Raw genomic sequence first — 14,578 nt, forward strand, 5'->3', positions numbered from 1 at the left:
TGGCAGAGGAATACAATGTTCCAGACATACAATATGTACCTCTGAAATATATTACCCATTAATTCAAAACCACAACAATACTCCACCCACTCTTCCTTCCATACCTGAATGAAAAGTAAGGAAGCTTACCAGCCCTCAGGAGGGTTCTTGGGGTGCTTTTTGGGGTGAAAGGTGGCGGCCCGCAGTGGCCACTGGCAGTAAGGATTGCATTGAAGTATAGTCCTGAGCCCTCCCGCACTGGGCTAAGAATGGGAGGCGGGGTGTAAGGAGGCAGCATAAAGTTCCGATCAGATGGATGATCCGCCAATCGTACGGGGGATCGCAGGTGGCTCTGGTATGGAGTGATGTTGGAGTAGACAGCAGGGACAATAAAAGTGCCAGGCTTTGGAGGTATAAACAGTGGTTCAGGTCTTGGCCGCTGCTTGGGCTTTCGGTTCTGGTTCTCCCCTTCATCCTTTGGTGGATCATTTTCCTGTAAACAGCAAAATAAAAGTCTAAGAATATGGAACACAACTGAGTCAAGCTCTAGTTTGTGACATTATTATATGTTTTAAGGAAAATCAATAGAATGTGGTTTGTAATTTGTCTTTTTCCTGATTTTGAACACTCTCATAGTATGCAATTATTAGTCTTTTAGTTACTATCTACGTATATATTTTAAAATGAATTTTTAATTTATTATTACATGCATTGCTATTCATAGCATAATAATGCTTTAATGTATGTTGATAGTGCATCAACAGCTCATATGTTCTAGATGTAGGTAGAATATTTAGAAAGAAATAACAGTTTTGAACAAATATGCTAGAGATTTCACATGTTTCTTTTCACACCTTACATTGCACATTCCCTGTTTTTCTCATAAGAATGATGAGAAGGAAAATATCAAGTCTATGCATAAGCATCTGAATGAGAGAAAACCTTCAGGCATTCCCGAGGGAGCTGCTATCCCATAACAGACGCCTGCGTCAAAGCGCACACTGGCGCTAGCTATCGCTTCTTGAAAGAGCAGCGACAAATATTCTCTTTGCTCTTCACAGCAGGCTGAAAACTGCAAAAGCCATTAAGTATAAGCAGGTTTATTTGCTGTGGGCATTTTAGGAAACTTCCATGTTGGCAATATTTTGTGGTAATTTAAACATTAGATCGGTCTAAAAGGAAGTTTCCATCATAAATGCCTTCCAACTATTGCCTTTTTTGTCATTTTTACATGTACTGCCTTTAGTCTACCGACATAATACATCTCTGATGTAGGGCTTATTCATACACTTTGAACTAAAATACATTTTAACATATCCTTCGGAGAAAGGAGTTCCAGCAACCCACAGATACAAATGTATTCCTGGCAGTCTCTGGCAGGACTGATACATGAATGTTCATTCACCAAAATGATAGTAGTATATCACAGACCCACCCTTTGAACCAATTGCAACTTAGAAAGTGACATGAACATTTTGACACTGAATCTTCCCAGAAGTGATGTCACATGGCTTTGATTCGGATGACATCACATTAATTGACACTGCTGAAGTTAAGAGCCCGTTAATCGCACAGTTATGCAGGCCTCGAAAAATCATAAATATTTTACCAGACCTACAGGTCTAGTGACTTGAATAATCTTCTTGACCCAACTGTAATCCTCTTGAACAAAAGATCCTGGAAAAATAATTCATTTCATTCTTTTTCTACATTATCATATATGACAGCACACTCACATACGTGAATTCAGCAGGTCTGCTGTACATAAAAAGTAGTTTTATTCAATAAACTACGCTTGTGCTCCATGTATAATCAGAATCTAGCCCACCTATAGAGTATGCATGACCCTTGACTTGCATCTTAGTTCACTAACAGCATCGTCATCAGGAGGTTGGTAGTAACGTTTCTCAGTTCAGGTTTAAAACCACTTACTTAAAGAACAAGCATTTGCAATGCAATAGGTCTCGCAGTTACACGAGTTTAAGCTATTGGCATTGTAAATGACAATGCCTTTTATTTATGTTTTTAAACGAAAACAAAAATAAAAGGCATTGTTATGTGCAATGTCAATAGCTCAAACTTGTGTAAATACGAGACCTATTGCATTGCAAATGCTTGTTTTCTGTGTAGATAAAACATCAATGGTCCAATATATAAATCAACAGGGTGGGACAAGGTTCCCGATTCTGGCTCTTATGCCTCACCAGCTGGATGTCCATCCTGCAAGCAGACTGGATCTCCAGACACCCAACAAAATTTGCGACTGGCAGCTGCTTTCACTGATATTGCAGGCATAGGTGACCTTTTGAGACCCATACCGTACAGACCGAAAACTCTGCTTCCAAGTTCTACAGATGGAGGCTGCAATGTAAACAGTAGTGGTGCATACATCCATTCTTTGGTGAGGAGGTACAATGGGTGTGGTGAGAGGGTGCATAGTTCTCCCATTTGGGCTGCACAACTGTTTTCCAGGAACTCTACATGGATGTTTTTCCATTTGACTCCTCCAGAGTGAGGCTGTTTAAAATGTATCCTCCCTGAGCCACTATCAATGTGTCACTCTCCCAGAGGGAGTTTGCCGTCTGAAAGGATAAGGACATTTTGGGCATACAAGGATGTCTTGAATTGTCTAAACAGAATGCCAAATTCACCATGCAGTCTTGGGCACCAGTGTAAGTCAAAAACCAGAGGATCGCCACTGCAGACTTAGTTGAATGATGCACATAACAGGACACCCATCACTTGTAAGACTCTGTACTGCATATGCCTACTTTGTCTGCACTGGCATGACAGCTAAAGATTGCAAGCATTGGCATAGCCAATAGGTCTCGCCTTTGGGACCTTAGAAGTATTTAGTTACCAATCACTACGCTGCATTAGAGTGTTATGGCTGTTCAGGGGATCCTGGGTGCTTCCTGGTTCACGAGTAGTGATGGAGGAGAGACACAACAGTGACAAGATAAGTTTTTTTTCCTTTTATTTGCCGGCCGCCACTGAACTGGCAACGATGTAATGATTTGCGATGCAAAAAAGTTAGTCAATGTGGCTGCAACAAGAACAGAATCTACAGGGACAGGGTTTTTCCACCATAACCAATACAGAGTTCTTGAGTCCATCAAAGTAGTCTTTCTCTCCCCATTCCTTTTGCCAAAAAATACCTTACTGTTATTCCAACTCGCTAGGCAGGGATTTAAGTGGGCCGGGTCTCACCGGGTGTGGGCCGGGTCTCACCGGGTCTGAGCACCAGCAATTTTTTAAAGGGGGCCTTGAAACGGGTCTCTATCGGGCTCTGTTTTGTGCCCTGGCACAGACCATGCATTTTTTTCCGGACTGCAGTGACAGCATGCACGTTGAGGTTTGCGTGCTCACCCTGCTCACTTCTCATAGTGGAGAAGTTACGGCAGGACGTCATGCCAGGTGAGTGTTCGGAGAGGGAAGGTAAATCCTTTAAAGATAGTCATGTTCTCTCTGGATTTCGCTTCTCTTTCTAAAATTCAGGACCAGCAACATTGTCGAGGTGTCACCAGGGCTTTAAGTGGAAGCTTTTTCAATATTATATACAAGCCACAGTTGCTGCTTATTTACCTTATGCAACTAACAACCATTGAGAAAGCCAATAGTCCTCAGGTATGATGTTATTTGTTGTATCATATATCTGGATGCAATGACAAAAACAGCAAAATACAAGTCAGGCGGCACACTGTGCTAAGCACAGATTTTTAGCTTACGTGTTTTAAGCCAAGCCCTTAATTACACTGGACATGCCCCTTTGAGAGTTCCCCCAGTTTTTTCATCCCACTTAAAGCCCTGTTGCTAGCCCATTTGCACCTGCATTGCAAGCCAAGGGTCAAACTGAAGGCACGAAGACAGGTCATACATTAACTCAAATCATGCGCCTGCGCTCCTCAACACTTGTATTTTTCTTCAAGTAAGGAGGTGGGTGGCACCACAAAGTGGAAATAAGAAACACAAGGGACAATGGTTACCCCAAGAAACACGCACAGACCTAAAAAAACACAGCTAAAGGTCATCACGTACACACATAAATTACATATACAAACAAAAAATGACTGTTTTCAAAAAACGATTGTTTGGTTTCACTCCCTCCTTTTAAGTACTGTTCGTCTTGTGGCGTTTACATATTAAAAAGGTTCTGGAAGTATTTCTATGTGCAGCTAATACTCTACCCGTGCGCAGGTGCATACGTGCAGCATAGAAAGCAATGGTCGCGCTCCTGTGCACATGCCTATGTTTCAGGTGTGTTTAATAGAGAAATAAACCATTATAGTAACTCTGGGTGATATGCAGATATGTTTCGCATCAGATGTGCACTAATTGTCACACAGTGCATGGAAACGAGTAATTTACCTGTATGCAGTTCCATCTTATTTGCAGCATACCAAGCGACCAAATAAAACCTGGTTTTACCTCAAACGTCTAATAATAATTTGGTCTTTTTTTTAAACAGAATTAAATGTGGTTTTCCGACAGCAAATCTGAAATGATCCCTAATGACCCGCTGGTCTCACGGGCATCTAAGGCCTCAACGCCCAGCCCTAAGCGAAGGGAGGGTCATGTATCATGGGAAGGAGGTGAGGGGGGGTAGGGCACCGGGCAGGGGGTCTGGAGATACTGGCTGTATGACGTGCCCGCCTGGCACCGCCGCCAGGCGCCCGGCTGTGCTTTTGTGATGGAATGGTTGCCTCTGCCCTGCCTGTCACCCCTCACTTGTGCGCCTGCAGAAGTTGTCAATCACAGCATCTCACGCCACAGGGACTCCAGCATCTTCACCTCTCCATTAATCCGCCCTCACAAGTGCTCAGCCTCTTATCAGTGTGTGCTCGTCACTGGGCAGCACAGTGAGCTGATAAGAAGGAAGGGCTAGGGAGGTCACGATGTCACATGGTGAGTTTGGAGGGGCAGCGCCAAAATCATGTAAGAGGCATGCGACATTTGCTTATTGCACCAGAAAACAAACTAAAATGAGGAGCCGATGCCACGTGAGCATTGTGCTAAGGACCTTTGGCCATGAAATAATGAAGTAACCCACGTAAGTGGAGCTGAACACAACAATACAACAATAACCAATGTGTATCAAAGTCTGAAAGAAAATACATTTCTGTAAGTGTGAAACCCTAATAACAAGAAAACATGCAGATGTGACAACACAAAACACTGTATCCCTGGTGTTTACTTGAAAAAAAATAAAAAACAAGCAGATCGGGTGAGTCGAGCGCGAAAGTGAAGCGCAAAAGTGAAAACTGTATGCTGGCTTGCCAGCGAAAGCGGGACAGGCGATGAGCGCGTGGCTGGACGTGCGCGTCCACAGTCCACAATCTGTGCGTGCCCCTGCAACACCCGCGAGTGGCGATGATACCCCAGAGGCTATCCGGCACTTTGAGAACATGCAGCGCAATGTTTTGGAATAGCCCTGCACTTACCAGAGGGTGGACGATGTTCCTGTGAGCCCCGCTTCTGCCACCCGTAGAGTTCCTGGAGAAAGCAGAGCAGAGGGCTGAAGGTGGAAGTTCTGAGTGGCGAGCCTGCTGCCACTGTGGTTCTTCCCACAGGGCGAAGAGGTCGGGTTTCAGGCGTGGCCCTGCCAGCGTGAGGAGAGACTCCTGCGGCCCAATTAATGGAGAGCAACAGCCAGCTACCAAAACAAGCAGACCGGGTGAGTCGAGCGCGAAAGTGAATCGCGAAAGTGAAAACTGTACGCTGGCTTGCCAGTGAAAGCGGGACAGGCGATGTGCACGTGGCTGGACGTGCGCGTCCACAGTCCAACAATCTGCGCGTGCCCCGGTCTGTCTCCCTTGGGAAGCATCACGGTAACAATAGTTCTCGCTTGCGAGACCTAAAAAAAGATTACTAAAGCATGATGTAATAGCACGTTGTCTTTTACAGACAGCACATTTTCCATTGAAATGGCCACAAAATATCGACTGTCATGGAGTTTTAATGATAAAACTATATAGCATACAAATGATATTTGGAAATCGTGCTTCAGCATATATGTATCATTTGCACATCAGTTAAGTGGTTTAGTTTATTTTGATCATATTCAAATCTTTGTCTCCATCACTCTTCTGAATTACAAAAAAGTGCATCCTTAACTGCTGATATATTTTGACTGTTTATTTACAAACTATTTAAATGCTGTGTGCTAGAAGCGAAAAAGGACATTTAACAGCTTTTCGTTTTACACTTCCTGTTCCCCAGATTTAGACAGTTCACTTTACAAAACTTTTTAACTCTGCAGTCTGAAAAAGAAAAGTAAGTATCAATTCCCAGGATAATACAAACAGCAATTTGTAACAAGACATAGGCAGGTATTGGACCTCTGTCTTAGAACTCACAGCAATGTGACAAGATCAAAACAAGATGTAAAGTCATCTATAGTTCTCATTCAGTTTCTAAACGAACAGAACACCTGTTCTTTACCAGCCCAAGCTCTCTCCCCTGAAAGGGCCAGCGGGCCCTAAAAACAGGGCCAGCGGGCCCTAAAAACAGATCGCGCTGCAAAAATCTGACTAGATTTTGAGAGGTCTGATATTATGTAATACAGCAATTACTAATACAGTTAAATGTCTATTTAATATATCCCATCTATATTTCAATTGGATGCTGAAATAAGAGGAACATTTCTCTTTTTATTTCATAGAAAACTTTGTTTGACGAGTAGAATACTGGCACAAAAACTCATAAAACACGGAACACAAATGTATTTATATCACTAACTGCCATGATGTAATAGTTCCCCTAATGTATACTCCGAGGATAAAATGTACTGGTAAATTACAGAAAGACGCACATAAAAAAAGATTGAATAAAACAATAGTGGTTTTGTCCACAAGTATTAATTCACAGATATCATATATTGAATGAACTATAATACTGACTTATTCTTTATCACTGTTAATGCGTTTCGATTATGATAACTTTCAGGCATTACCCCCCACGCAAAGTACACAAGTTTTTATTTAATCACATCATTTTTAATGTTTTCATACTATTGAAAATCGGCAACATGTATAAAAATCAGTCGTTTTATTTACTTCATTTTTAGGTTTTGCCTAGCGAAAGCTGCGCTCTGCGCAGCTTTTTCGCGCAGGCGAAATCCTGTTGAGAACTGTAGGGTGCTTTGGGTCGGCCCTCGTCATTGATTGGCTGGCTCCGTAAACGGAGCCTTGCCATTGGACGAGGGGCCTGTCCGTCAATGCCGGACCAGACACGGGGGCGTTCCTGACATTCTTTGCCTTTTGCCGACGTCACGCGACGCCGGGAACGCCCCCGAGTCTGGTCCGGCATTGCCGGCACTTCTGCGTCTCTCCTGCCCCGTGACTGGCCGGCCGGCCAATCCTAGCGCGGCCGGCCGGAAGTGCCCGCCCCCCGCAGCCCGGGGAAGAAGGAGAGGAAGACGGCAAGCACTATGGCGGCGCCCGCGGGGAGACCGGAGAAGTGCCTCTCCAACCTGCCGCTCTAGCTGATTCACAGCATCCCTCCAGCTCTCAGGCCGTGCAATCAGGCTCTCGACGCTGCCTGCCGCAGGTCACACCGCCCTCCCGACAGCCCAGCCCGCCTCAGATCGGAGTGAAGTGCAAATCAATATGGTAATTACATTCCCATGCTGAACCGCAGCCAGGCTGGTGTGGCGGGAGCTCCGAGCCTCAAGTCTTCGCTTCCAGGCGCTGCATTGCGGTTACACCTTTTCTGATCCATTCTCGGCAGGCAGCGCTTGGGGACATCTCAGAGTCCCCGGTCTCGCTTCAAGGCGCTGCATTGCATACATCCTCTCCTTACATAAGTATCTTTCGTTCCCTTTTTGTAGGGGAGGAGGTGCGAAGCCTCTCGAGGCGCTATGTTCCCGTCCTCCTGCGCTCTGAAAGTTGGTGATCTTCGCCCAGCCGAGCCCGTTTCGAGGCGCTGTATTGCCTTTTCTCCTTGCCCCCTCTTCTCATGGGCGGGTTGCGGCCGCTTCTCGAGGCACTGTGTCCCTGTCATTCTGTGCTCCGAGGGATAGTGATGTAGACACAACTGAGCCGGTTTCAAGGCGCTATGTCCCTGTCCTCCGCCTGTACTCTGAGGGTTGGTGATCTGCGCCCAGCTGAGCCGGCTTCAAGGCGCTGTGGCACCTCCGCCTCTTCTCTCGCCTCTCCCCCGTCCGCTCCACCCTCTCGGGGGTACCTCGGGGGTGGGGGGCGGGTACCCCCGAGGCCCGGAGCCCTCCCAGAGCCCTCCCGGAGCCCGCGGGGCTGGCCCGGCTCCAGGCACACCAGCGCCTCACAATCGCGGCTTGTAGCGAAGTGCCTCTCCAACCTGCCGCTCTAGCTGATTCACAGCATCCCTCCAGCTCTCAGGCCGTGCAATCAGGCTCTCGACGCTGCCTGCCGCAGGTCACACCGCCCTCCCGACAGCCCAGCCCGCCTCAGATCGGAGTGAAGTGAAAATCAATATGGTAATTACATTCCCATGCTGAACCGCAGCCAGGCTGGTGTGTAATAGGCTTCAACACATTGACAAAGCCAACAGCTCTTACATAGGCGGGACCTGGCTTTGCCAATGCTTGCTATATATTTTCAGTTTTATATAGGCTATCTCGACCGAAGGTATTGGAGCGCTTTATATGAGCAGCGGTGACATCACACGCGGTCACATCCTATTTCAGGCACAGGAGATATAGTGGTGTGCCGAGGATCACAGGATGTTGAGACGATGCGAGACTCGAACTTGTTTCTTCAGTGCCACAGTCAGCCGCTCTGGTCCTTAGGCCACGTCCTCGCGGTGTTGCCTTCCCATCCGATATTACTCTTGTGGATTGTGGGGTACGCTTCAAAGCGCTGCACGTACCCCCCCCCCCCTCCTCCATGTCGTCCTGTGGATGTGGGCGACTCTGAAGCCCATGGTCCGCTTCAAGGCGCTGCACCAGGGTCTACAGACATGTCCAAGGTCAGAGTCAAGGTGACCCCGTTGAACCCGGCTCCCTGGCCGTCCTCCGCCGAAGCCTTAACCCCAGCCCTCTCCCCCCGCCCCCACCGCGTTGACAGGCCAGAGTCTGTCTTCAAGGCGCTGCATTAAGTGTATACCAACTTTGGCACTTTCTATGCAGAGGGTGGGTGTGGCGGGAGCTCCGAGCCTCAAGTCTTCGCTTCCAGGCGCTGCATTGCGGTTACACCTTTTCTGATCCATTCTCGGCAGGCAGCGCTTGGGGACATCTCAGAGTCCCCGGTCTCGCTTCAAGGCGCTGCATTGCATACATCCTCTCCTTACATAAGTATCTTTCGTTCCCTTTTTGTAGGGGAGGAGGTGCGAAGCCTCTCGAGGCGCTATGAAGATTAATAAATGTTTTATATTTTTTTACTTTCTATGTCTGTCTGTTACATGGTTACAAGACGGGGGATCTTAAATGATTTTATATCTATGTATTTTATGGTCCCTGCCCTTTCCCAGCCTGTCCTCTCCCAGCCTGTCCTCTCCCAGCCTGTCCACTTCCAGCCTGTCCTTTCCCAGCCTGTCCTTTCCCAGCCTTTAAACTTCCAGCCTGTCCACTTCCAGCCTGCCCTCTCCCAACCTGCCCTCTCCCAACCTGCCCTCTCCCAGCCTGCCCTCTCCCAGACTGTCCCCTCCCTGCCCTCTCCCAGCCTGTCCCCTCCCTGCTCTCTCCTAGCCTGTCCTCTCCCTGCCTGTTGTCGTGTCCCGGCGGCAGCAGGCAGCAGCGTGCACTGCGTCCCCGAAGTAACAGCCCTAAAGCAAGCAAGAAGTACGCCCCCCTCCCACCAATCCCTGTTAGGTAGTGGAAACTGTCCAAACTGGGGTGCAGACAGCCCCTCTCACCTTTCGGCCTGGTACCACTGCACCAGCCGCACTACTTCCCGAACTGACCGTTCTCCACTTCAGCCCCGTCTAAATTACAATTCATGCTTGTGACCCTTTTGCCTGCTTGTGCTTGTTTTCATGACCCTGTTGCCTGCTTGTGCCTCCGTGTGCCCCTGTTGCCTGCTTGTGCCTCCGTGTGCCCCTGTTGCCTGCTTGTGCCTCAGTGTGCCCCTGTTGCCTGCTTGTGCCTCCGTGTGCCCCTGTCGCCTGCTTGTGCCTCAGTTTTCGTGCCCCTGTTGCCTGCTTGTGCCCCTGTTGCATGCTTGTGCCTCCGTGTGCCCCTGTTGCCTGCTTGTGCCTCCGTGTGCCCCTGTTGCCTGCTTGTGCCTCTGTGTGCCCCTGTTGCCTGCTTGTGCCTCTGTGTGCCCCTGTTGCCTGCTTGTGCCTCCGTGTGCCCCTGTTGCCTGCTTGTGCCTCCGTTTTCGTGCCCCTGTTGCCTGCTTGTGCCTCCGTGTGCCCCTGTTGCCTGCTTGTGCCTCCGTGTGCGCCTGTTGCCTGCTTGTGCCTCCGTGTGCCCCTATTGCCTGCTTGAACCTCCGTGTGCCCCTATTGCCTGCTTGTGCCTCCGTGTGCCCCCGTTGCCTGCTTGTGCCTCCGTGTGCCCCTGTTGCCTGCTTGTGCCTCCGTGTGCCCTTGTTGCCTGCTTGTGCCTCCGTGTGCCCCTGTTGCCTGCTTGTGCCTCCGTGTGCCCCTGTTGCCTGCTTGTGCCTCCGTGTGCCCCTGTTGCCTGCTTGTGCCTCCGTGTGCCCCTGTTGCCTGCTTGTGCTGTGTGGGTGTGTGTGGAGGGCTCTGTGTGGCTGTGTGTGTGGGGGGCTCTGTGTGGCTGTGTGTGTGGGGGGCTCTGTGTGGCTGTGTGTGTGGGGGGATCTGTGTGGGTGTGTGTGTGGGGGGGGCTCTGTGTGTGTTTGTGTGTGTCATTTGCGAGAGATAAAGCTAGTGGCATTGTAAATGACAATGCCATTATTTATGTTAAAAAAACATAAATAAAAATAATGTCAAGAGCAATGCCAATAGCTCTAACTTTAACAAAGGCAAAACCATTGCATTGTAAATGCTTGTTGTATTTGTTCAGGAGAGTGTGTATTACACCAAACAATTTATGCTTTACGAGCTCAAAGCTTTATGTCCCAGGCCATAGTGGGAGCAGCAGAAAGTAAACAGGGCACAGTTTAACTTCTGTTCTTGTCATTGCCTATGCCAAAAGCGAAGTCAGGGGTCGCAGCTGTGACCCCAGACGGCCCTAAATGATGTCTATGGACTGATAGTTAATAGTTTTCCCCAGTTAAGTGACAAGAGATGCATAGGTTACAGGCTCAAGCTGGTAAACGGTTCAAAACGGTGTTTTCCTAAGGGCCAAGAAAAGTCTACTGGGCCATATTTACAGGCAGGCTTCTAAACACCCATCAAATCCACACGCATAAAATGCATACTCGCTCAGACATTCTACTTGCCTATATTCACTGTGGCTCTCTTTGTCCTTGGGCCCTGCTACATTCCTACTCACATGGAATCCTACAGCAAGCCTGGAAACTATACTAAAGCAATATATTTCAAAAGCAAGGCACTGGAATGCGTGCCACGTGCCAACCAGAGCAGTGTATCATCCCTAAGGTTCCCTAGGTTAACTCTCAGTTCAAAATATAGGAACATGTCTGTGCATGGGTACCCGTAAGGGAAGATTGGCTAAAGGATTTAATGTAACAGACGGAACATGACTCAACCCGGACCATAGGTGGCTTTTAAATCTGGGCGTCTGGGCTCTTCCCTTCCAATTTTCTGAGTCACCTGCATGGTTACTGCTAATAGTAATTACCATACACATTTTTATCATGACAATCCCTATGGCTTGCTGCCATTTCTCACACTCATTTATATGAGGGTCAGGCAGCTAAGCAGTTTTCTAAAGCACGTACACTAGTGGGCATCTTTCAGCCTGGTCACTAATTTTTATTTTTTGCATCCACTGATGACGTGTAGCAGTGACACATTTTCAAGGAGCCCCAGGGGCTTAGGACATAATCCCTCCTCCCTGTACTTCCTGGAGAGGCTGGTCACTAACTGCTGGCTGTGAGTACGCCACACCACCCCAGCCTTTTCCAAGTCGTCACAGGGTAGGGTGGGGTCACAAGCATCAGTGAGCACATCCCCCCCGCAAACCCTGTGACAGCATTGAAAAGGGAGGGATTACACCGCATCAAGGCACTGCCTGGATATGAGGTGGGTGTGGGATGCCAAATTTGAATTAAATAGCAAACGAAAAAAATATTTACTTGGCCCTGTGCTACATGTTCCTGGTCAAGATCAACTATTTGTCTCCATTTGTGGGCATCGCCACTTCTGTGGTGCCGGCACAGGTGTTCTTGGCCCTGATGCCATCAGCTCTGGTGCAGAGGTGGGGTAGAGGCAAACACCCCTGGAGGTCCAGAAAGGGTCCCTTCTTCAGGGAGACCAGTGCTTAATCTGAGCCTGTGGTTTCCGGTGCTCGGCACCAGCATGTAATGACAGCCTGTCACATGGTGTCGCCCTTTGCCTAATTTAGAAACAATCACATCAGTTGCTTATTAATTCAATATACATTAAAACTGACTTATCCCTGCCGCTACAGCCTCTTATAACTTTGGGAACCTGGAATAGTCAGAATTGTGACACGTGTACGAGTGTGATGCTTAGGGTTGTATTATAGTATTGGCAGAGCGGATAGAGGCAATGGGCAGTGCATGCGGAAGTGGCCTGACGATGGCCCTGGTACATTCACTGTAAGCGCCCGAGTACCGACTAGGTGAGATCGTTGGATGATTTATGTAATTTCAGGTTTTTCTGTGATGCACGTGTATTGTAGCTGTGTGATATGCCTGACGAGGTAGCTCTCCTGACTGCTACAGCCAACCTGTTTTGGCTCTCGCAAGGCGGGAGCAGATGTCAACAGCATCCTTTGACATGCCAAGGTCCTCCGGATATGTGCTGTATAAAGAGAATTATTTTTGCACAGTGTGAATCCCAAGCTTATTTATTTCTAGGCACTCTCATATGTGATATTGACGAATGCTGGCTATTCATGTGTCTTCTTCAAGATCCATAATACAACCCTCTGCTAAACATACAGGGCACATCTATAAACATACAAAAACAACATTTTGTACACTTCCCGCCCCTATAAAATGAGATGATGCAATGTTGCCAAAAAACAAACAAAAAAACGACTCAAGATCCCATAAATGGAGGTCAAGGTGTGGCAGCCAAAAAACAAAATGGGGTAGTCATGAACAGCGTAGTCGGATAGTCACCTTAATAATTTATACGCTTTTTTTTTTTTTTTTTAAACTCCCATACCAAAAAAACCTAGCAACAAAAGTAAATATGACCGAAAAATCTCGTCTGGCTTTCTTCAGAACACAGGCTGCATTTTAAAAAATCTTACGGGGTTAGGGGACGGCACCTATTTCCAAAGTACAATAATGGTAAGACAACTCTGATGGTTAATGCACTTGCTGTAAAGGTCTACTTTTTTAGTGTGTTAATCTGATTGCTGCAAACCACAACGTGTGTCTTGCAAATCACAGATTTGTATTTTATGTAAAAGGATCAGTCGGTTAATGTTTTTATCAAAGAAATGCTTTTGTTACTTAGTTCATAAATTGCATTCTAATATACCACAATGAGTTTTGAATCTGCACCTAGGAGTTGTATGCAAAGTGCAAGGCATAGGTTTAAGAACATTATTTCCCCCAATCTTTCGTTATTTTAAGGTGGCTAAAATGGGTTCCTTTGGACAGTAAAAGTCTTACGTTAGTACAGACATCGCCAACCAAGGTGTTACTTCTAAATCCTGACTTTGTATTTCTCCAGACCAAGGACTCTTAACATATAATGCCTGGTCCTTGTAATCGTTATTGTTAATGTACCATTTCATATACAGTTACTTGCTCACTTATGAATAATTGTCTCTGCAGAATATCTCTGATGTAAAGCACTCTGGCACCCTACACTGGGATGAGTAGTACTATTACCCGGACCCTAGAAACATACCTGTATGGCACAAATTTAAGAAAACTGAATTCAAGAGTCCACTCTAAAAACTATTCTCTAAAGCCTACTTCCAAGCCATTCCCAGAAATTACTAATGACTGGGAAACCCATTTATAAGGCTTTTCCATCTTTAGTACGCTTGGCCACATCCCTCTTCTTGGAGGACTAATTTGAATCCAATAAATCTTCAAAATACTAATCACAGAGGCCCACTCTAACTCCACAAGCAGATCTTATCAGACTGATTGGTAGTCTAATGTAGGTAAATCATGCAAAAAGGATTACTAGAGTCATTCGCTGCCTCCTGTCCAATCCCGATTACTCTGTGACCAATGGAAGCTTTAGGTCCCAATATCTCTCTCAACCTATCTACATGCATATAATGAAGTATTCCCTGGTGGCTCATGCACAGACAAAAAAAAAGCACGTCCTGGTTACCTGAGCATTCCCCTAACCAGTCAAAAACAATTAAATGTGGATTACCTCTGTGTCTTCCATGACATTGAAAGAAATACCTTAAAACAGTGGTTCCCAAACGTTTGACTCCCGAGGACCCCTATTGAGTCACTATTGGGAGCCAAGGACCCCCAAACAATTTGTACGATTTAAATTTCAAACATTAAAACAGTAGTTTAAAAAAAGTAAACACACACTTGTGCACACCAAACAAATACTCGAATCACTAAATATTTTAATATTT

General features: G+C 46.8%; 1 protein-coding gene across 4 annotated transcripts in view; it reads right to left on the bottom strand.

Annotated features, from left to right (window-relative positions):
* MIDEAS (mitotic deacetylase associated SANT domain protein) overlaps window positions 1-14,578 on the bottom strand; it is a 733,716-nt gene that overhangs the window by 129,661 nt on the left and 589,477 nt on the right. For all 4 annotated transcript variants that reach the window (XM_078659668.1, XM_078659669.1, XM_078659670.1 and 1 more), the window contains one exon: window positions 130-472. In XM_078659668.1, coding sequence (XP_078515794.1) covers window positions 130-472 — 343 coding nt within the window. The remainder of the gene's footprint in view (window positions 1-129; window positions 473-14,578) is intronic.

The sequence above is a fragment of the Lissotriton helveticus genome, chromosome 9 (assembly GCF_964261635.1).
Source record: "Lissotriton helveticus chromosome 9, aLisHel1.1, whole genome shotgun sequence".
Classification (NCBI taxonomy): Eukaryota; Metazoa; Chordata; class Amphibia; order Caudata; family Salamandridae; genus Lissotriton; species Lissotriton helveticus.